Source organism: Myotis daubentonii, chromosome 16 (assembly GCF_963259705.1).
Source record: "Myotis daubentonii chromosome 16, mMyoDau2.1, whole genome shotgun sequence".
Taxonomy (NCBI): Eukaryota; Metazoa; Chordata; class Mammalia; order Chiroptera; family Vespertilionidae; genus Myotis; species Myotis daubentonii.
In genome coordinates, this window is record NC_081855.1 from 47,689,327 (window position 1) to 47,711,536 (window position 22,210).

The 22,210-nt window shown below is 55.0% G+C and overlaps 3 protein-coding genes across 3 annotated transcripts in view; 1 reads left to right on the forward strand and 2 right to left on the reverse strand.

The window, feature by feature from the left end:
- The window catches only part of CDK5RAP3 (CDK5 regulatory subunit associated protein 3), a 161,134-nt gene that overhangs the window by 17,559 nt on the left and 121,365 nt on the right, over positions 1-22,210 (reverse strand). The gene's annotated exons all lie outside the window — the stretch shown is intronic.
- PRR15L (proline rich 15 like) lies at positions 1,251-7,646 on the forward strand. The gene is made up of 2 exons (XM_059670760.1): positions 1,251-1,502; positions 6,188-7,646. Exon 2 carries the CDS (start codon positions 6,215-6,217, stop codon positions 6,515-6,517), a length of 303 nt encoding a protein of 100 aa, XP_059526743.1. The 5' UTR covers positions 1,251-1,502; positions 6,188-6,214; the 3' UTR covers positions 6,518-7,646.
- Positions 7,238-16,271, reverse strand: PNPO (pyridoxamine 5'-phosphate oxidase). The gene is made up of 7 exons (XM_059670759.1): positions 16,040-16,271; positions 15,066-15,190; positions 13,724-13,823; positions 12,855-12,908; positions 12,485-12,613; positions 12,097-12,167; positions 7,238-11,919 (listed from the first exon to the last, which is right to left on the reverse strand). Exons 1-7 carry the CDS (start codon positions 16,157-16,159, stop codon positions 11,751-11,753), a joined length of 768 nt encoding a protein of 255 aa, XP_059526742.1. The 5' UTR covers positions 16,160-16,271; the 3' UTR covers positions 7,238-11,750.

Consider the following 22,210-nt stretch of genomic DNA (forward strand, 5'->3'; position numbering starts at 1 on the left):
GTAGGAGCCAGTTGGCGACAGTGGGGCAGGTTTGAGAGTCGGTTAGGATTGAAGTGTAGGGTGGGGGGCGAGCCAGGGGAAGGGACAATTGTGTCTTTTCTCTACCCAGTGCCCCCCTCGGAGCCTGGCACGTTCACACTCAGCCCATGGAGGAAGGGAGCCGGCCGGGACTGAGCATCTCGGCTGGGCAGCACGGGGACAGGGAGCTTCGGGACACTCACACCGACAGCCCGCCTGAGGGGGCCACAGAGAACCTTCCCCCAGGGGCGCCATGTGTAAGAGCAGCCCGGCCGAGGGCTGCACACGGCCCAGCTGATTTGCAAGAGGAGCTGTGGCTGTAGACCACTGCGGGGACCAGTGAGGACGTCACCCCTGTGCACACTCTGCCTTCTCGCCTTCTCCTCTCTCCCCACCTCCGCCCTGCGAGCTGGCCCCAGGTTTTGCGCGCTTTGGAACACCCAGCGAGGTCCACCCGAGGGACAGCTGGCCGCTTGGGGGAAGCTGAGGGAAGTGGAACCTGGGTGGGAGCCATCACGGTTCTCTCCGGGAGTCTGATGAAAGTATGGTGCCGTCGCAGGAACATAACCGCCCTTTCCCGCACACACGGGCTTTCACGGCCCCCAGAGCCCACCCCTAAGCAAGGGAGGCGGCAGGAGATCTGCGGCTGTGGTGGGTCTGGAGGCCCCGGGGGGGCCCCCTTCCCACTCCAGCGCTGGGAGACCTTGAGGAGGGGCCCTTAGGGGATGGGAGCCGCAGCGGCCCACCCAGCGCCGGCCTGTGGAGCCCTGAACCTGGGGCGGAGCGGACAGCCTGGGAACCGGTCTGCCAACCAGTTTAACCAGGGACTGGTTTCGACTCTGGAGTTCAAAGGAGCTGGGTGCACCCTTGTCTTCCTCAGCCAGAGGGAGCAGCGGCCCTTAACCCTTTCCCGGTTGTGCCCGGGGCAAGGTCCAGGCTTTGTTGTGGCCGGAAAGGGGTCTGAACCTCCTCGGGGCATGAACCGGGCGGGGGTGAGGGGGTCGGGTGGTGGGGCGTGACCTTGCCTACAGGCGGCCAGCAACCAGGCGCTGGAGAAGGGGGAGACGGAGCAGAGCGGCTCCCCATCTCCCCGGACCCCAGGCTTCCCTGGGGATTTCCTCCTCCTGGCCAGGCGGTCCCTGCAGGACCCTGGGTGGGTGCCGGCCCGGGGATTGGGTTTCTGGGGTAATGAATATTCATCAGGCCGAGCAGGCCTCTGCTTCTGTTTACTTAGCCGGGAGGGGCTGGGTTTCAGGTTCACCTTGACTCCTGCAGGCACAGTGAGCAGGTACCCCGCTCCCGCACCTGTTTCTCTGGCACCTGCCGCACAGCTGCTCCTACCCAGCTCCCCTGGCCCGGGCCGTGCCTGGCGCAGCACCCTGGCGGCTTCCCCGGCTCCCCCAGGCTCCCCTCCGGGCGGTGCCGGCGCTCAGCCCCTTGTCTAGGGAGGGGCTCACCTCCAGCTGCGGCAGCCAGGATCACAGGTACAGACCGAGGGTGGGCGGCGGGAAACCACGGTGCAGCCAGGGCCCCGTTCTGCCTCCGTGGCTGACAAGCCCAGCTGCGAGGGAGAGCCTGGCATGCGGGCTCCCACCTTCCTGGGTGAGCAGGCAGAATTCGGGGCTCATCCCGTTGGCTTCTTGGAGTCACTCCAGGCCTCCAGCTTGGAACTCCTGGGGGGAGAGTTTCTCTCCAGAGCTGTTCTCTGTTAACTCTTGTGGAGCTGGAGCCCACCAGCGCCTACCCCCAGCCTGGAGGGTATTTCTGGCTGTCTGAACCTCCGCCTGTTCCTGTCTAGGGTCCCCCAGACTTATCCAGGGTGGAGAAATCCCACGGGGCCCCCCAGAAAGCTGAGGGCTGGGGCTCTGGGTTTTGTCTTACAAGGCAGACGCCGACTTGCTCCCTCCAGCCCCCTCCACCCCTCCACCTTGCCCCAGTCAATGGTTAACTTGGCTCAGCTGAGAAGGGGCTCAACCTTGCCTGGGCAAACTCAGCTGGGGCGGTGGGGCCTACCCGGGTGCCCACGTGCGGGCCACGGTGTAGCTGTTATAGGCAAGGGGCGGTGGGCTGTCCCATGAGGCTGGGCTCCCCAGCTGTGGCCCCAGCTGTGCAAACAGCGTAGGTGTAGTGGCCTCCTCAGGGGCAGATTTCTATCATCCCATGGATTGTAGGGCCCCAGGGCAAGGGCTCAGCCCTCTGCTTGGCCCATGAACAGACTGCAGACCATGCTCAAAATCCCAATTCACTCCCCGCCCCCAGCCCTGCGACCCTCACTGATTAGGCGTAAGTGTGTGTGGCTGTAGGTATCTTGTTCTTGGCTACTTTGGGGAGCTGGGAAGTTTGGGTAACACTTTCTTTTTTTTTTTTTCTTTTTTAAGCAAGTCAGACTTTACACTCTCTTGGGATAACTCACTGTTTACCAGACAGAGTCTTATAGCTAGCTGGGTTATTCTGCAAAACGAAGACCTAATATAGCTATTCTGCAAATTCAGACTTCCACAGGTCAGGCTTGCTTAAAGGGGCACACACCTGCTTGCTTGTGCTCGTGTACCCTAAGCAGGGGAACAGCGAGGCCTGGCAAACAGTCTGCTAGAGAGACCAGAGTTTAAGCCAGGAGACACGGGCACCGAGGTGCCATGGTGGAGGCCGCAGGGCAGGGTCCAAGGGCCATTCCCGACTCTGGTTTTCTGACCAGTTTCTTGTGATCTGTCCCTCCCTGTGAATCAGCGGTTCTCAACCTGTGGGTCGCGGCCCCTCTGGTGGTCGAACGACCCTTTCACAGGGGTCACCTAAGACCATCCTGCATGTCAGATATTTACATTACGCTTCATAACAGTAGCAACATGACAGTTATGAAGTAGCAACGAAAATAATGTTATGGTTGGGTCACAACATGAGGAACTGTATTGAAAGGGCCAGAAGGTTGAGAACCACTGCTGTAGAGGCTAACTTGAAATACCCATTAAAGCGGGTCTGTTTTAACTGGCACATAAAAAAGCCACTTCCTCTAGGCGAGGCAGTCTGATTATTGCTGTTGGTTCGGGAGTTGGATCCTCCACTCCCCACGTTTCTTGGCAGCCCTGGTGGGGCCATGGGACTTGCCCCAGACCAGGTGGCGGCTCAGGCACCCACAGGCCGAGCAAGGGCACAAGCGTCCTGTCCCTCCTTCCCTGCCCTTCTCGCAGCTCCTTCCAGACACCCATCCTGGAACACCGAGATCTGAGCAAGGCTGTGCTAGGCCCAGGTGGGGCAAGCTGCCAAAGCAAACCTCCCGGGCTGTCCCCTGGGTGCCCTCGCCTCCCCTGGGTGCCCGGAAGGTATTTATCTGGCCACTCTCCCCCCTCCCTCACTTTCTAAATGGGAGCTGCACCAGGTCTACCCTGGGGTCTCTTGCTGCATGAGCCGAGCAGAGGGACAGGTGGCAACGTGGAATCTGCTTTCTGGACAAAGCCCCGGAAGGAATCGTTTGGGCGCGTGCTCTGGGCAGGGGGATGGGCATATGGGGGGACGGGGGACACCAGCCAGGGAGCCAATGGAAGTGGAAGAAGGCACTCAACTCACTCCCAGCCTGGGCCAGCATCCTGCCTTCGTGTTTTCTGAATTTGATGTGTTCCTCCTCTAACAGAACAGACTCCATACTCATTGTGGAAGATCTGGAAATTTGAAAAGTGGAGGGGAGAAAGCATCCCGTATTCCTTCTACATAAAGAAAACCACTGCTAGCCATTTGTCATATTTCTTTCTGGTCTTTTTAGAAAAGGTAGTTAAGACCATCAGTTTTCATTTTTATTTTTTAAAATATATTTTTATTGATTTCAGAGATGAAAGGAGGGAGGGAAGGGGAGAGAGAGAGAAAGAAACATCAATGATGAGAGAGAATCATTGATCGACTGCCTCCTGCATGCCCATGCTGGCGATCAAGCCCGCAACCCGGGCATATGCCCTGACCGGGAATTGAACCGTGATCTCCTGGTTCATAGGTTGAAGCTCAACCACTGAGCCATGCCGGCCGGGCAAGACCATCAGTTTTTTGAAAGAGATGATACATTTGCCTGTGCCCGGGCTGACTGACTGTCTAGCTTTCTGGTGTGTGATGGCTGCTGCCCCTCCTCCCCAGGACCTTTCACAGCCACACTCAGGAGTCCCGAGGCCAGACTACCAGCCTCTCCTGAAACAGAGATGCCTTGACTGATCTTAATCCCTCTGGTCTACATGCCCACCTGTCAGTGATGTGCAGGCATCTCCCAAAATTTCCACTAGCTCAGACGCACCTTTGTGGTGGTCGGTAAATGGTGGGGTCTCATCCCAGGCACAAGGCTTGTCAGTGGAGAAGCCTGGACTTTAGCCCCACAGCCCATCTCTTTTGGGATTCCTATGGAGAGTCCAACCCATGAAAACCCTATGTCACATGTACCTCTTGGCCCCACCGAACCTCCTTCCAAATTTCCAGCTCCCCTTCAAACTCCTGCCCTTGTGGAAGCTGGGTGGGAAAGGGGGCCGTCCCTCAACCATTGTCACCATGATCGTAAGTTGTATTTTGCAAAGCAAGTCTCTCTCTGTGGGCGGAGCTGAATATGAGGGCTGGGAGGGACGGATGAGGCCACTGAGGTCCAGAGGAGTCACTTGCCAGGGGTCACGCACCTGGAACAGTCCCAGCGCTTCCCACTCCCAGCCTGAGGTTCCTTTCCCTGCTCATCACCAGTGGGAAGTCCAAATTACTCTAAACATCACACGTCCTGTTGAAATTTGAATGAATGGATTTATTAATTAATGAATTCCAAGCAAGATGCCCAGGGTGTTTCTGTCTGTCTGATACCAGGTGACCATCTGCCCAAAGGGTGTCCAAGGCCTGGATGCTGTGTGACTTGGGCAAGCTGTTCACCTTCCTGCAGCCCCAAGGGGCCTGGCAGCTCGATGCCGCCTGGCGATGGCCTGTGTCTTCCCCACTGTCACCTCCCCTGGGCTCAGATGGCTTTCCTGTCCATGTGTGTTTGGCTACCTCTTCCCCAGACCCTCTCTCTTCTCTCCAAATGCATTGCATCACTTACCTGAATCTTGGGGTCACTCGGCCGCACCTTTCATTCCTTTAGGCCTGGGCCATTAAAAATAGCCCGTGGTGCCGGCTGCAGTAGTCAGGTGGCTGAGCATTGCCCTGTGCATCAAAAGTTGTCCATTCGATTCTTGGCCAGGGAGAATACCTGGGTTGTGGGTTCCATCCCTGGTTGAGACACATACGAAAGGCAACTGATTGAAGTCTCTCTCTCTCTCTCTCTCTCTCTCTCTCTCTCTCTCTCTCTCTCTCTCTCCATGTCCTCAGGTGAGGATTAAAAATAATGCCGAGCCCTAGCCGGTTTGGCTCAGTGGATAGAGCGTCAGCCTGCGGACTGAAGGGTCCCGGGTTCGATTCCGGTCAGGGGCATGTGCCTTGGTTGCGGGCACATCCCCCGTAGGGGACGTGCGGGAGGCAGCTGATCGATGTTTCTCTCTCATCGATGTTTCTAACTCTCTATCCCTCTCCCTTCCTCTCTATAAAAAATCAATAAAATATATATATATAAAAAAAAAATAATGCCGAAACCGGTTTGGCTCAGTGGATAGAGCGTCGGCCTGTGGACTGAAGGGTCCCCGGTTCGATTCTGGTCAAGGGCATGTGCCTGGGTTGCAGGCGCATCCCCGGTGGGGGGTGTGCGGGAGGCAGCTGATGATGTTTCTCTCTCTTCTGACTATCTCTCTCCCTTCCTCTCTGTGAAAAATCAATAAAATATATTTAAAAAAATAATAATAATAGCCCTAACGGGTTTAGCTCAGTGGATAGAAGTGGATAGAGCATCAGCCCACGGACTAAAGGGTCCTGGGTCCTATTTTGGTCAAGGGCACGTACCTTGATTGCAGACTCATTCCAGGCCCTGGTTGGGGCATGTGTGGGAGGCGACCAATTGATGTGTCTCTCTCACTTCGATGTTTCTCTCTCTCTTCCCCTCCCTTCCACTCTTTCTAAAAACCAACAGAAAAATATCCTTGGATGAGGATGAACAATAACAAAAATAAATAACAAACAATAAAATAAATAAATAATAGATCAATAAAATAGCCAGTGGTTAGGAGTCTAGAGGGGGCTGCTCCAAGGCACCCCCGCCTTCTCCCCACTGACCCCTTCCTCTCTCCTGCAGAAGCCCACCCTCCGCTCAGGGAGCACCATGACCGAAGTTGGTTGGTGGAAGCTGACCTTCCTCCGGAAGAAGAAGTCCGCCCCCAAGGTGCTGTACGAGATCCCTGACACCTATGCCCAAGCGGAGGGCAGCGCAGAGCCCCCCGGGCCTGAGGGCGGGGACCCCAACAGTGACTTTAACACCCGCCTGGAGAAGATCGTGGACAAGAACACCAAGGGCAAGCACGTCAAGGTCTCCAACTCCGGCCGCTTCAAGGAGAAGAAGAAAGTGCGAGCCACACTGGCGGAGAACCCCAACCTCTTCGATGACAGGGAGGGCAAAGGACAGTGAAGGGGGCCGAGGAGGGTGCTGCCCAGCATCTCCCTGCCTGCTCCCTGCTGTCAGCTGGATCTGAGCTAGGAGCTCGCCACGCAGGCCTCTTTGGCCGCAGCTGAAGCCCTGGGGGCAGTTGATGCCTGCTGGCAGGCAATGTCTGGTTTTAGGTTTGTATTTATGTGCCCGGCTTTCTGGGAAGTCTGGGAGATCCCAGGGTCCTCCCACCGTCCCCCACCACATATAAAGGCACTTCGGTTCAAGGATGACAAGTGCCACCCAGGGAGTCAGCCCTTCCTGAAGCCGTGTCGGGCAGGCAGGGAGGCGGACAAGGAATAGAGAGAGCCTGATTGACTTCACTTCCTCCCAGGGCACGGGGTCAAGGGTGAGTTTGACTTGCTGCTCTCTCTACTGTCTCTACCCGTGACTGTTCCCTGGACCAATCCTGAGAGTGCATTTCCCAGCAGACATGTGATGGGGGATGGTTTCCAGGAGCCAGAGGTGGGCTGGACTTGAGCTCACCTCCTAACACAAGTGGGAAACTTCCGGGAACTTTGCCCCCAGATGCGCAGGGGGAGGAGGACCCTGGCACTCCCTGGAGGTGGCCAGGTTAGGGACCCCATGGGTCCAGGTTAGGGGAGGGGGTGGTAGGACCTAACCGCAGCCAGTTCTTCCCCACGGTATTAAAGATGGATCAGCCCCAGAGATGAGTCCTGGAGCCTTGAATTTTGTTTAAGAAAGTAACTGTAGGTTTCTCTCTTTGTAATAAACAATGCTGCAAAAGCGGAGCATCTGTTTATACGCTCGTCTTCCACTTATTGAGAGGACCGTGTTTATGCCTTTGTTTCCCTTCATGGAGGTGGAACCTGGTGCTCAAATCGTTCCTCCCACATTTCACAAAGGGTCCCAGGTGGCGGGATGCAGGGCTGGGGACACCAATTTCACCCTCCAGCCACGGTGCTTGTGGCACCTCAGTGGTCAGTCCCTCCGGTCAACAGAGGCCAGCAGGGGCTGCAAGAGAATGAAGCAGACCTCTGGGGACTGACCCAAAGTTGCAGTGGTTTGGTTTGGGATCAAGATTCAAATTCTGGTTCCACCTCTTAGTAGCTGTGTGATTTGGGGAACATTAAACACACACACACACACACACACACACACACACACACACACAACCTCCTCTGAACCCTGGCCAGGTAGCTCAGTTGATTAGAGCATCGTTCCAATATGCCGCTGGTTCCATCCTGTCAGGGCACATAGAATGAATGCATAAATAAGTGGAACAACAAATCAATGTTTCTCTCTTTAAAAATCAATCAATAAATTTTTTTTAAACATCCCTCCTCTGAGCCTCAGTTTTCTCTTCTATAAAAGGGCCTCTAATGCTATCTATTTCACAGGGAGTGGTCAATGGTTAGCGACCATTCATAGTCCTGTAGGAGGTGCGCCGTTAACATTGGTTTCCTCCCCCCTTTCCCTTATTAGGGAACTCACCGTAGCCCACAGTTTCCATTTAAGGAAGAGGCGAGAGCGTGCTCTTTAGGCTGTTAGATCTGGATCTTTCTCAAGCCCCAGGAGCTGGGAACTGGAAAACATTGGCCATATCTCCAGAGCTCATGGTGGGAACATGGAGAGAGAGAGACCAAGGTGGCGACTAAACAATGTGGTCCGGCAGCTTCCAGGCCAGCTCCTCGCAGGCTGCTGGGCCACCCCACCCCACCCCAAGGAGTGCTGCTCAGGAACTTTATTACCAAAACAAACAGACCATACAAGGGGGCCTTTGTTAGGTGGCCTCACCCAAGGCATGGGGAGCTCTGAGGAAGAGTGAGGGAGAGACCGGGAGCAGGAGGAGGACAGGACTCTTCCCCTATCCCTCCTCATGACGGAACTTTCTAAGGTCCCCCCAGTAACTCAGTCCATAAAGCCTCCCGTGGAGGAGCAGACTCCCCCACACTCCAGTCCTGCCCACTGTTAATACCTGACGTTTACAGAGGGTTTAAAATGAGCCAGGCCCACGCTGGCTGGGTGGCTAAGTTGATTGGAGTGTTGTCCTGTACATCAAAAAGGTTGCAGGTTCGATTCCCATTCAAGGGCATGTACCCCAGTTGTGGGTTTGATCCCAGGCCCTGGTCAGGGCGCGTGTGGGAGGCGACCAATCGATGCGTCTCTCTCACATAGATGTTTCTCTCTCTCCTCTCCTCCCTCCCTTCCACTCTGAAAATCAATGGGAAAAAAATCCTTGGGTGAGGATCAAAAAACAAAGAAACATCCTTGGATGAGGATTAAAATGGGACAGGCCCTGTGGCAAGTACTCCCTGAGGTTCCTCCTTTAATCCTCTCGTGCCCCATTGAGACAGGGCCCGTTACTAACTACCCCCATTTTCCAGGTGAGGGCTGAGCTTAGAGAGCTTGAAGTCACTCACCCGAGACCATGCCCTCGCAGAGGTGGGGCTGGGACTGAAGCCAGAGCTGGGCTGCGCTGTGACCACTGAAACACACAGCCCCTTCCATTCCTGATTTGCATCTGCTTAGGGATGGGAAACTCGGGACAAAGAAAGGAACCAGTCACCCTCTGCTGAAGGAGAGGCGGGATGAGCCAGGGCAAGGCCTGGACCGTGGGACCCTGGGAGGCGAGCACCATTTGAGGGTGCTGCAGACTCTGGGACCAACGGGGGAGAGCCAACCAGCGTGGAGGCTGAGTGGACCCTGAGACCCCAGATTGTAGGGACCTCCCGCTCCTGCCCATCCTGAGCTTCCCTGAGGCGAGGGCAGGGGGCTGAAGCTGGGCCCTGGGCCACAGACCTACCTGTGGCCTAATGCTGGCACCTCACTGCCACCATGACTCCTAGTTGGCAGGTTCTGCGGACCCCTCTGCCCCATGCCTATGACCATGCTCCACGGCCCCAAACTGACGACTGCAGGAATCTTCCCGGGAAACTCCACATACTCCCCTAACCTGGGCATTAGTGGATGGGGGTGAGGAGGTGGGGTGGTTACCAACGGCCAAAGGGATATCTGGCTGCCCAGGGAGTCAGCCCAGGCAGCTGTGAGTTTTTACCAGGCCAGAGGAGGAGGAACCGAAAGTGCAAATATGTGCAGGAGCCGGGAGAGGCTACGGGTTATCGACCACAGTTTCACTGGGCCTCAACCCAAGCGGGGAGGGGGAGGCAGGCGGGGCAGGCCACAATGGCCTGTGCAGCCAAGAAGGGGCCAACCTTGGGCAGCAGGCGCCCCCTGCTGGATGCCCCACCTCCCAAGAGAGGAAAATCGAAGTGGGCAGAGTTGCTTAATCCCCCAACTCCCCTCCTTCCTAGGGTGGGGGACAGGCCAGAGCGGACATTAACATCACGCACATCTGATGAGTTTTTATTAGAGATCTGGCAAAGTGATTGCCGGACAGAGAAGAGAACTGCTGAGACCAGGCTCAAAGCTGGGGAGACACAGCTCCCAGAAACACAAACAGGACAAGGGAAGGGTCCCCAGCGCCCTCTCCTGTAGGTCTCAGAAAGGTTGTGCTCGGGCTTGAGGGGGGATCAACAGCAAGAGAGAGGCCCTTGGGGGAGCTGGTCACTCGCAGACGCTGAAGCACATGCCCGTACAGTGAATGAAGCCGTGTGCAGAGTGGCAGGTTCAATGCCACTGTGCACAAACAACAGTCCGTCCTCTCTTCCTGGCTGAGTCACAGCAAACATTTACCCAGCCCGGCTCCTCTCCACAGCCTGCAGGCCACTCATCCAGGCTGACCTGGTCACCAGACTTGTGCCCGAGGAAAGCAAATACAGTTCCGCACAGGCCAGCCGAGGGCTCCCGGAGAATCCGGCTGTGAGGGTGAGGGGCAGGTTTAGGGGTTGAGGCCAGGACACTGTCACCAGGGGTGGGTGGGGGTCCTGTTAAACGCAGGCGGGAACTCAGTGGGTCTGGGGAGGGCTCCCAAGTGGTGCCAATGCTGCCTGCCGTCCTGAGGCCCACACAAGGGTCTAGCCCAGGGGCTCGGAACCTTGGCTTCACAAAGTTCCCTGGGGAGCCTTTAAATTTCCCAATGCCTCAGACCCGTGAAGTCATCTCTAAGGGGAGGATCTAGGCATCATCAGGATTTTTAAAGCCCCCCCCCGCCCCTGCCCCGTAATTCCAATGTGGGTGAAAACCAGTGACGCGGAGAGGTGACGAGTAGGGAAGGGGATGTGTGAGTAGTCAGAAAGGCAGAATCTCTATAATAATTTAATTTAATTACTGGAAAGTAAAATAAATAAATACTGTTTATAAACCAACATGGAAAATAAAGCTTGATTAAAATCTTCCTGGCCTATAGGTACCAGCACATGAATCCTTTCTACAAAACTCCTGACTGGGACTGAATGCTTCCAGTAAGAGAATACTCACTACCTAATGCTCACTACCCCCTCCCCCTGGCAATCTCTCCCCATATTGAAGTGAAATCTATTTCTGTGTAATATCCACCGATGGGTCCTTTGGAGATACAGAGAATAAATTCCATCTTTCCCCACACTGCTGTGCTTCAGAGAATGGAAGGCAGCTATCAGCAGGGTAAATGCTGTAAGAGTATCTGTTAATAAACGTGTGAGTTAGGGTTCTTTTATTTGCAATCAACAGCAATTTATTCTGCAAGTTTATGTCAAAATAAACTTCTTTTTAGAGACAGTGGGTGTGTGAGGCAGGAGGAGGAACCGCACAGCCCAGGCGGAGAAGGAGGGCGCCAGGCCTCTCAGGGAATTGCAAGAGCAGCAGCCAGAGGCCGTTGCTTCTTGGCTGCCAATAACAACGCGGCTACAGTGAGCACGCTCTGGGTCTCTCCGTGTCCAATTTCCAATAGTTGACAAGTAAAACCAATGGGCGAGATTGGCTCAGGTGCTTACGCTGGGACCAATCAGCTTAGGCCAGTAGGACTCAGTCACGGTGGTAAAAAGACAGGGCTGCTGGGGACCCACTCTGTGTCACCAGAAGAGGGATTTACAGCAGCTGCTCCCTCTAGAGGGAGCCATTCCAGTAAACTATTGTCAAAATCAAGAAAATAATGATGAGATTACTTTCCATTTGTGATTCTCTATGCCACCATTACACTCCACTAGAGCTTACTGAGAGCCAACCAAGTAGAGGGTACTGAAAGGATGAACTCTGAAGACCCCTACACGTAAGAAGTGGGGAGGGAAATGGTGGCCCTTGGAAGGGCCCGACTCCCAGCCCCACACCCTCTCAGCACCTGGTCCTCGCTCCCGTGGGCACCGCAGCCCGGGAGTCAGGGAGCAAGCCTCTCGTAGAGCCAGTCTTCCTCCCCGCGGCGGGTCATGGGCCCCAAAGGGGAGTCTCCTGTCGGGAGGCTCCGCCGAAAGACGATCCGGTCGTGCAGGCGGTTGGTTTGGCCTTGCCAGAATTCCACCACCTGTGGGCACAGGATGTAGCCACCCCTACGAAGAGAAGCAGCCATGTCACTCCCCACCACCCCCGGGCCCCTGAAGGACGCTGCTGGGCGGTATCTCAGGGTTGACGGGGAGGAGGAGATCTGTAACCCATAGACAGGGTGGCTTCCAGCAAACGCGAGGGTCCTGGTGTCCCTTTCTACACGACTATGAGGCATCACTCACCAGTATTTTGGCTTTGGCACCTCTTGTTCCTGGTACAGCTTCTCCAATTCCTCGTTTTTCTTTCTCAGATACTGTTCAGGGGAAGGAGATAGAGGAAGGGCCAGACCCGGTCAATGATTCATTTAATAACCACGTACTGAGCATGTGCCAGGTGCTGGGCACACAGGTGAGCAAGGCACAGGCGGCCTCTGTCCTCTGGGAACAGAGTCCAACGGGAGGGTCCGGCAGACACAGGAGGCCACTGGGCCATTTCCCCACTCCCGTTCCCCCAGGAAGACATTCTTTCCACTTTGCTGGAGAGAGAGGGCCCTGGCATCCCTGGGAGACAGCCTGTGGGGATGAGCCTGGGCCCTCGCCACCCGGAGGACTCAGAGGAAGCCCCGCTCACCTCCCGATCAGGGATGACGGAACTCTGGTGACTGACCACAGCCCCAATCTGGCTGCTCTTGGGGCGGGAGTGGAAGTAGCACGCGGCCTCCTCCTCTGGCAGCTTCTTCACAGGGCCCTCCACACGCACCTGCTCAGGGATGGCCTTGGCTACATGGCGTTCACTCGCCCTCCCCAGGCCACAGGCCCATTCCCATCTTCTCTTTAGCCAGTGCCTCACCGCTCTGGGCTGCCACCAGACCAGCTAACTATACGAGAGCTATGAGAGGCAGGATGTTTGCCCAGCCTGGGGACCTCCACTGGGCTCCTATATAAACTCAGGCCCCTCCCAACACAGCCCGCCCCAGGCTGTCCTGGGAGCGCTCACTCACCTGACGGTTCAGGGGCTCCCAGTAGAAGACAAGGGAAGCAAAGGGATTAGAGTCCTGGAAATGAAAGAGAATCCACAGACAGCGTCAGGACATGGGGGAAGGCTGGAAGTCTGCAGCATGCAGGCCCACGGGAGATGCACTCAGCGTAGTATCTCATTTAAACCCTCAACGGTAGGCCTACCTGTTTCAGGTAGGGACAGGCTCAGAGAGGTTAAGTGACGAGCCCGAGTTCACATAGCAAGTGGCAGGGCTGCGTCGGAAACCTAAGCTAGCTGGACTCCAAAGTGATGCTTGCCATTTCTCAAGCCCACAGATTTTGCATGTTCTCAGAAATGTATGTTTGCCTGGCAGGGACTCAGGGAGGATGACGCATGTGGATTTATGAACTGTATGCATGCGAAGTGCCAACGCTGTATTCGACACCAGAAGAGGTCATGGGGGTGTAACACAGATACAACAGATGCAGCCTCTGCCCCCGCAAAGCTTACCACTTAGCGGAGGACACACACATTAATCACATAATCATACACACGCACAGCTAGAAACTGAAAAAATGGCAGGAAAGTTGCTAGTTAGAATGATAGCAAACAGCATGAGCGGCTGACTCAGCGTAGGAGTTGAGGAGGCTTTTTTGAAGAGGCTAACATTGGGGCTGAGACTGAAGGGACAGGGTTACTTGGATAAACAGATGACAGAGGCAGGGGTGGTTGGAGAGCATTCACGCATGTGCGGCAAGGGGAACGGAAGTGCCAAGGCCCCCAGGCAGGGTGGCCCCGGAGCACAGACAGCAAGCGGGTTGGGGTGGGGGTGACTTATGAGGCAAGGGCTGGGCTCTGCAGCCCCGAGGAGGATTTACCGTGACCCCTCACCAGCTCTTTCCCCTTCCGGCTCTCGAAGTTAGTGAAGAAGCGGAAGCCATCCTTGTCAAAGCCCTTCAGCAGCACCATGCGGGCAGAGGGCTTCCCATCTCTGGGACAGAGAGCAGAGCGCCGTGGTCAGAGCCCACTCAGTGTTCTCGCCGCTGCCCCTCCCTTGGGATGTCTGAGCGTCCCTACGGCTGTGTCCCCTTATTCTGCACCGTCCGGGCACTCAGGCCACCCACCCATTCCCACCTGCCCCTGGGGATTTAGCCTGAAAGCAAACACCAATATGACACGGACGCCTTCCCCTGTGTGCCTGAGGCGACCTCCCCACGGTCCTGACGGCGGTCCGTGGATTCCCGTTCACTCCCAGGACTGCCAGGGACTGAACTCTGTCCCCCTAAAGCCTGTGCTGATGCCCTTGCCCCAACGTGAGTACTTGGAGAGAGGGCCTGAGGGAGGGAGTAAGGGTAAATACGGTCATAGGGTGGGACTCTAATCCAAAACCACTGGTGTCCTTGTAAGAGGAAACACCACTGAGCTCTCCCTTGCTCTCTGCATGCACAAAGGAAAGGCCATGTGAGGACACGGCAAAAAGGCAGCCATCTGCAAGCCACAAAGAGAGGCTTTACTAACCAACCCTGACAGTACCTCCATCTTGGACTTCTAGTTTCCAGAACTGTGAGGAAATGCATTTCCGCTGTGTAAGCCACCCTGCCTGTGGTGGTTTCTTTGGCAGCCCTGGCAAAGTAACATGGCTCTAAGGGCAGCAACCAACAAGAATGCAACGGGCCAGTGCTTAGGGAGCACAGAAGGTGTGGCTCTATCAGACCCTCTGCTCAGGGCTTTGGGGGACACCCAGGGCCCAGCACAAGAGCGCTGCCTTCAAGGCCTTACATTTGACTGAGGGGGGACAGGAGGAGTTGGATTGGATGGGAGGCTAATATGAGAGATGTCTCTATGGTTGATTACCAAGTGAAGGATACAGCCAAGCACTGTCTACAAAGAGCTTCATGAAGAGGTCCCAGGAGGCATAGCTCAAGAGCAGCTGGGAATAGGATAGGTGGGGAGATAAGGGAGGCAAGGGTCTATGGGGGGGGGGGGGGTCCATCAAGGGCAGAGAGGAATGAGGCACTGCATTCCATCCCTGAAATGTCACTGAATGAAGTGTGATCTTTGGTTTACAGGGAAGGACACTGAAGCGCAGAGAGGACAAGCAACTTGCCTGAGGCCACACAGCATTTTCATGAAAGTGCCAGAACCATAAAGTTGTCATCCATCAAACTGAGAGCTCCCTCAGTATCCTACTGCATCGGTGCCCACCCACAGCAGGGCCCATGGCCACGCCCACCTGGTACAGGTGGCCAGACACATGGCGTTGGCTTCCCCGATGTCAGGACACGCAACAGCCTCTTCGAACCAGGCAGCAAACTGCTTCAGGGGGTCCAGAGAGGTCAGCTGAGCCTCCTCAAATGCCTGGGAAGGAAGGGTTTTATTTCATTTCATAAACACACATATTGCTTAATGGGTACGTAGAACTATTCTAGGCGCTTTTCAAATATTAACTTATTTAATCCTCATCACAAAACACAGGACCCAGGGAGCAGGTTCTGTTAGCCCCATATCACAGGTGGGGACACAGGCAGGAGGAAGGAGGCTGGCTGACAGCGGGTGACGGACGATGAGTCGGGGCTTCCTGTCATGGGTGTCAGGCCTACCATTTGGAAAGCCCTTTTTTAAAAAAAAGACAGATTCTGGACTCTGCCCTTGCAAGTCCTCATTCAGTGGGTCTAAGGGTCAGTGGAAAACCGCATGTTTAACAACAGTTCTCTGCGTTCCTCTCGGGAGGAGGAGGAAGGAAAGGAGGTTCTCCAGGGGGTAAGCGAGGGGAACAGAGGCCGCGGGGGGCAGGCGTTCTCCCTCCAGCCCCGTGAGTCTCTGCCGCCCCCACGTTTTGCTCACCAAACACCGACAGGCTGACCGTCCCTGCGCTAAGCACGTCACACACCTGAGTCCACCACTTCCCAGGTGAGGAGCGGAGGCCGGAGGTTAGGTCAACTGCCCCGGGGGTGCACCTTGTGGATGGAGGGCGGGCTCCAGCCGCACCTTGCCCCCCAACTCCATCTGCGTCCGGCTTCCCCGGAACCTCTCCCCCAGCGGTTGCCTCTGAACCCTCCCCTCTCCTCTCCTGGGGATGGCCTCAAGCCCCTGCGTCCCACCGGGTGGCCCCAGAAACCCCGTGGGGTTCCTCCCATCCCCCGCCTCCTCCGATGATTTGCAGCCCTTGTTCCCCGCCCCCCCGGAGACCCCGCCCGGCGACGACACCTCTCGGTCCCCGCGGTAACTCTTGCGCATCGGCCCCAGATCCATGTCGGCCCCACGGGTGCACAGCTGGCTGCACAGGCGACGAAGGTGGCGGGGCCGCTCGGCCAGTCGCCAGAACATCACGTTGACGCACGCGACGGGGCCGTTGGTCACGTGACCCAGCGTCGCCCGGCGCCGGGTTCCGGCATATTCGGAACCAGTTCCTCAGTCCCGAGTCCACCCCCGGGGAGGAAGGTTTGTCCTTCTCCCAGCCCAGATACCCTAAGTCCTCGGAGCCAATGGGAGCCCAGGGTCGGAGGAGGGAGACAGGCGCTGGGACTCCATTGGCCGGTGTTTCCCGGAGCGCGGCCAATGACAGCGAGAACAGAGGAAGCCAGCGGCCAATGGGCGGCGCCGCAGGGGGCGGGAGCAGGGAGACAAGGAAATTCTGTCACCGCGGTTAACACGCACGTGGAGGTTTGTTAAAGGTATCGGGCCGCTGCCTCCCGGGCCGGGGGCGGTGGGTGGGCCTCTGGGGGCTCGAGGGGAAGGGTCAGTGTGAAGTGGCTGGCCCCTGGTCGGTGCCCGAAGGCGGGCCTAGTGCAGGAAGTGTCCCTGCGGGGCAGGATGGTGGCCTGGGAACGGACCAATGGAAATGGAATTAGGGGCCAGACCCTAAGGCAGGGTGGTGGGGAGACGGAGAAAGAGAGCATCTGGTTTGGGGAAGAAATCAAGGCTTGAGAGTAGGAGAGGTTGAAGTGACTAGTGACCCCTCCAAATAGGTGCTGTGTAGTGTGTATGTATGTGTGTGTGTGTGTGTTTGGGGGCGGGGAGGCGGGGATGAGAAGGAAGACAGCTGAATGGGAAAGGGGAAGAGGGAAATTTGGGATCAAGCTGTCCCAGACCAGCACCGTCTTCCTCCTCCAGCTCTGAACCCACTCTCTCCAGCCTCATTTCTTTCACCCCAGGCCAGAGCATGCTGCTTTCTTTACTCATGGCCTCCCCTCTCCTGATGCAGCAGACCAGCCAGGTCGATGGAAAGCTTACCTCTGCCCCATCTCTCCCCCGCCTCCCCCTCTCGGCCGAGTTTCCCCTTTTTCACCTCTTGCCCTTCCTGGAGAGTTGGAGTTTGGTACTTAAGTCAATGCCAGCCATAGCTGAGGGCACAGGAGAGCAGGTGGCTGTGCCAAGCCATTTCCAGGGTGCAGGGCTGAGAAATGGGAAACCTGCCATTGCCTACCCATTCCAGCTTTGGCCTGGCTGGGGCAGCCGTGGGTCAAGGCCTCTCTCTAGTCCTCGTTTCCACCATCATCAGGAAGGGGAGCTGCGAGAACCATCTAGGCAGGCACCCCAGGACTGTCAGGTAAGGGAACCTCCTGCCCTGCCCAGGTGTCTGCATGACAGCTAAGCTTCATAAAGCTCCACTTTCGATACCTGTCATCCTTTATCACGGGCACATAGCTTGAGCCAAATAGAATCTGGAAGACAAATTTGCTGCAAAGAAATAACACATGTCTCAAGGCTTAATAATATTCATCTATAGATTCTCCACTGGTTAGAATTTTTTGCTGCATTGTTTTCCTCCGTCAACATGATTGAGAGAGAGCTGACAGGACTTCCTTTCTTATTGAAGTTGTCTTTCCACGTATGAACATTGCTGTCCTTCCCTCCTCCCAGCACCTGCATTTAAATCTGTGTAAGCAGTCATTAGTGCCCTTCAACTCAGTCGGTTTTGTTCATGGGCCCACACTCTTAGCACCCCTGGGATGTGCTACCCTGGACCCAGGATTCTAGGGCACCAAGACAAGGATAATTTGAATGGTTTTAATTAAACCATTACAGTACAGTTGACTCTTGAACAATGCAAGGGTTAGGGTCGCTGACCCCTCTCCAATTGAAAATTCATGTATAACTTTTGACTCCCCCAAAATTTAGCTACCAGCAGCCTACTTTTGGCCAGAAGCCTTACTGATAACATAATCAGTCAATTACCACATGTATTATATGCTGTATTCTTAGAAAAAAGTAAGCTAGAGAAAAGAAAATTTTATTGAGAAAATCATAAATAAGGAGAAAATACATTAACAATATTGAAAAAAAAATCCATGTATATGTATACTGGTAAGTGGATCCATGCAGTTCAAAACTGTGTTGTTCGAGGGCCAACTGTATAGATATTCATTCAGTTGACATTTATTAAAGACTTCTTTAGGACCAGGTACTGAGCGAGGTCTGAGTATACGAAGATGAAGATGGCACGGTTCCTGCCCACAGGGTTTTGTAGTCTGTAGGGGTAAGCAGATCTGTGAGCTGAAGAGTTACAGGTGCTTCTGTGAGGAGACGGGGAGCAAACAGGAGGACGTGGCCTCTGAGGTTCCAGCCGTCAGGAATCTTTCGTAAAGGGAGCAGACATTGTGTTTGTCTTAATGAGTATGTGTTAGCAGATGGACAGTGGGACAGGCGTGCAGGACGAGGGAACAATGTGAGTAGAAGCTGGGTGCCTTGGGGAGATTTGGAGCAGGGTGATCCTGCTGGAACGGGCGGTGAGAACGCGAGCCGGGCACTTAGGCCAGGGCGCGGCCTGCCAGCTTTGAGGATCAGGCAGATGGCATGGGTTAGGCTTTTAGACAACGATTCTTTTTTTATCCTTTGCTGTTGTCGAACCACAGTGTCTGATTCCTCTATTTTAAAGACCAGGTGAGAAAAAGTAGATTCCAGCAGCCTCTCCCCTTCTCGGCAATTAGCGAGGAAGCTTGCAACTGGTTGCCTTGTACTATTTCCCCCTTTGTCTTGAGATAATAAGTAGGCTTGCGTGGTGCTTTTCTGCTTCGTGGGATTTGGTGTCCGGATTACAAAGCAGCCCCGCAGTGCAAGAAGGAGTGGGGAACACACCCACTGGGGGTGCCTCTACTGCTGTGCCCTCAGCAAGGGTTTTGCCTGTGTGGGAGAAATGGATTTTGTATTGTCACTGCTTTTTATTAAATACTTTGCCACCCTCCCCTCCCCACTTGGTAAATTTATTAATCTTTTCTCCAGAATCTTGGATAGAAAATATATTGCAATATTTCATTGTACGGAGAGGCACACTGGTTTCTCCATATGAAACAAAGAGGCTGCAGGCGGGTTTGGGGACCGCGCTTTGCCTGTTGTCTTTCAAAGCTTTTTTAAAAAATATTTATTTGTATTGATTTCAGAGAGGAAGGGAGAGATAGAAACATCAATGATGAGCCCTGACTGGTTTGGCTCAGTGGGTAGAGCGTCAGCCTGTGGAGTGAAGGGTCCCGGGTTTGATTCTGGTCAAGGCCATGTACCTTGGTTGCGGGCTCGATCCCCAGTAGGGAGTGTGCAGAAGGCAGCTGATGGGTGTTTCTCTCTCATCGATGTTTCTAACGCTCTGTCTCTCTCCCTTCCTCTCTGTAAAAAAAATCAGTAGAGATATTTTTTAAAAAATCTATGATGAGAGAGAATCATCGATCAACTGCTTCCTGCATGCCCCGTATTGGGGATCAAGCCCTGACCGGGAACCAAACCATAATCTCCTGGTTCATAAGTCGATGCTCAACCACTGAGCCACACCGGCTGGGCATTCTTTTGCATATATGTTCTGAAATCATCCTTTAGTCTAAATGACTGGATTATATATTTCCATTATAGCTTAGTGGCCGTGTTTTGGGACCTGGTGACCAAGTGGATGGTGGGTGAAGGAGGTCAAGACATTGCAGTGTTGTCCAAACTGAAGCAGGACCCTGGCGCCTGAGTGTGGGTGGGCGGAGATGGAGAGGAGGGGAGTCAGCTCACCAGGATGACTTCAGGCGACATGGGTGGTGCTGTTCGTTGAAGTGGGGCATGTTAGAGGAGGAGGTTTGGGGGAGAGGTGAAGTCACCGTGGAGTGGGAGGGTTTATGGGACTCCCACGTTCGGTCTGATTATATAATCGAGTCTGGAGTTCAGGAGAGAGGTCTGGGCTAATGAGACCAGGTTAGGTGTCCGAAGTGGCACCTGAAACCATGGGGGAGGGTGAGCATGTCAGAGGGTCTGGGAGAGTTAAGGACGGGGGGAGAGGGGAGAGGGGCAGGAGGATGGAAATGATACAGTGCCCAGCTTTCCAGGGGGCTGATGGCAGGCTGTGTGTGTGTGTGTGTGTGTGTGTGTGTGTGTGTGCGCGTGCGCGCGCGCGCTGGGGCCTCTAAGCTCGGGAATTCTTGGGCCCAGCTTGGGGTGAACTCAGGACACACAGAAGGGTGGGTGCTTGGTGTTCTGCCAGCAGATGCCTGAGTCCCAAGTATGGTTATCAGGGGACCCAGAGGAGAGATGCAGAGGAGACTGACTTACCTGAGTGTCCTGTGGTTACGGGGTTGACGCCTCACGTGATTCTTGCATGTGCTCGTGGGTCACTTTGCAAATACATCCTATGGTTTTCATACGTGTTCCCCATTAGGAGCTCCTTAATGGGATGGACTGTGTCACTTACTTTCTCTGGCTCCTTCTCAGCATGCCAGCCAGGAAATGCTAATCTGTCATGTTTATGCACAAACTGTTTTGTTAGGCCTCTCTGTAGCCAGTGCGAGGCATGGTGAGTATGGCTTGGGTTGTTTTTGTGTGTGGTTTTGTGTGTTCTTTTTTCTTTTTCTTTTTTGCACATGGTGGGAGCCTGGCCAAGGGTCCTAGTTGGCTGGAGGGCTGTTAAGCTTTCCGAGGCTGAGTGAGGTCTGAGGGCACCAGTCTCTCTGTGGCACTGGCCGCGTTGTCATCAGCGTGTGGGGCACGGGTAGGAGGCCTGACAGCAGGCTCCCAGGCGCCCACGGATGGGACCTGGCGATTCTTAGTTTCACGGGGAGATTCTGAGTGTTGGTAGGTGTTTGCCTCTCTTCTCCAGCCCCGGGTCCCCGCCGTTTCCCACTACGGTTTGCTTTCTTTTCACCCGCATCCCAGTTCTTTATTCCGTCTTCCCTGATCCACTTCCTGCCTCTTCTCCCCAAGGACCCCTTCACTAGGACACCCAGCTGCCACCTGTCCTGAGATTCCTGTCGTTCCTGTAGTGGCTTTATCCCCGCCCCACAGGCCTTGGTCAGGTCACAGGAGGTCTCTGTCCTGAGAGGGTGCGTTAGGTTCCCATGTAGGCCTCAGCCACATCCATGAGCCAGGAGCCCGATGGGTCCAGGGACCTGAGATGCTGCAAGTGGCTCCCATCATCATACTCATGTAGGGCCTCAGTGAGCCCCCAAAAGGCGATTGAAGAAATGGACTGAGTAGTTTGAAGGAAGCCTGAGTTCTATTTGCTGGTTTGATTTTTTTTTTTTAAGGGCAATTTGCCTGGATTTGCCTTCAGTATGGGGGAACTTCCCCAGCCCTCTTTTCTTTCCAGTTTATAATTCTAGGATCTGGAATCAAAGAGCTGCTGCTGTGTTGAGCATCACTGAGCAGACAAGATGGGGCGGGGAGGGTGGCTTTGGTACAGATGACCCTGAGGATGGAAATGTGGGCGGCATGGCCCCACACTCGCAAGCTGCTGGGGATAGCCTGCCCCCAAATTTCCATTTTTAGCCTGCCCATCAGGTGTCCTGGGGTGGCTCTAGCCTGGACAACAGTCCACCACCCCCTGCAACTCACAAGTAAATGAACGGATGGGCTGCAGCAGATGAGGGCTCATTTGCCACCAGGTTTCTCCATTCTGCCCTCATGCCATTTCCTGGGCTAGGCAGAATACATTCTCTTGCCCGCTTCCTAACTCGGGCATCTCATGGGAGGCAGAGATGGCCAGGCGTAACTTTGGAACCTGCCTCGTGGAGAAGGGGAATCCCGCGTGCCGGCACTCAGTTCTGCCCTCGGGGCTGGCACCCTCATTTCCAGAGGATGCCCAGGGGTCGGTCAGTTTCCGCACTGGAAGCAGATGACTTGGAATCAGCTCTCAGGAAAGGATGACTCCTTGTGCCTGATGGCAAAGGCAGTGGGGAACGTGGGAGGAAGAGGTCCGTTTGTTAATATTCCCCTTCTCTCCACCAATCCTAACTCAGAACTCAGCGAGGCGTTTGTTTTCAGTCGCACCATCCACGCGAGAGGAAGAGAGAAATACACCCCCGTCTTCCCCCTGCCAGTGAAGCGATGAGATGCCGGGCTGTGGGCTCATTAACAGGCTTCTGTGTCAGAGTTGGTCTGGTATCACTCAAAGGACTTAATATGGGTAGGAGGGGG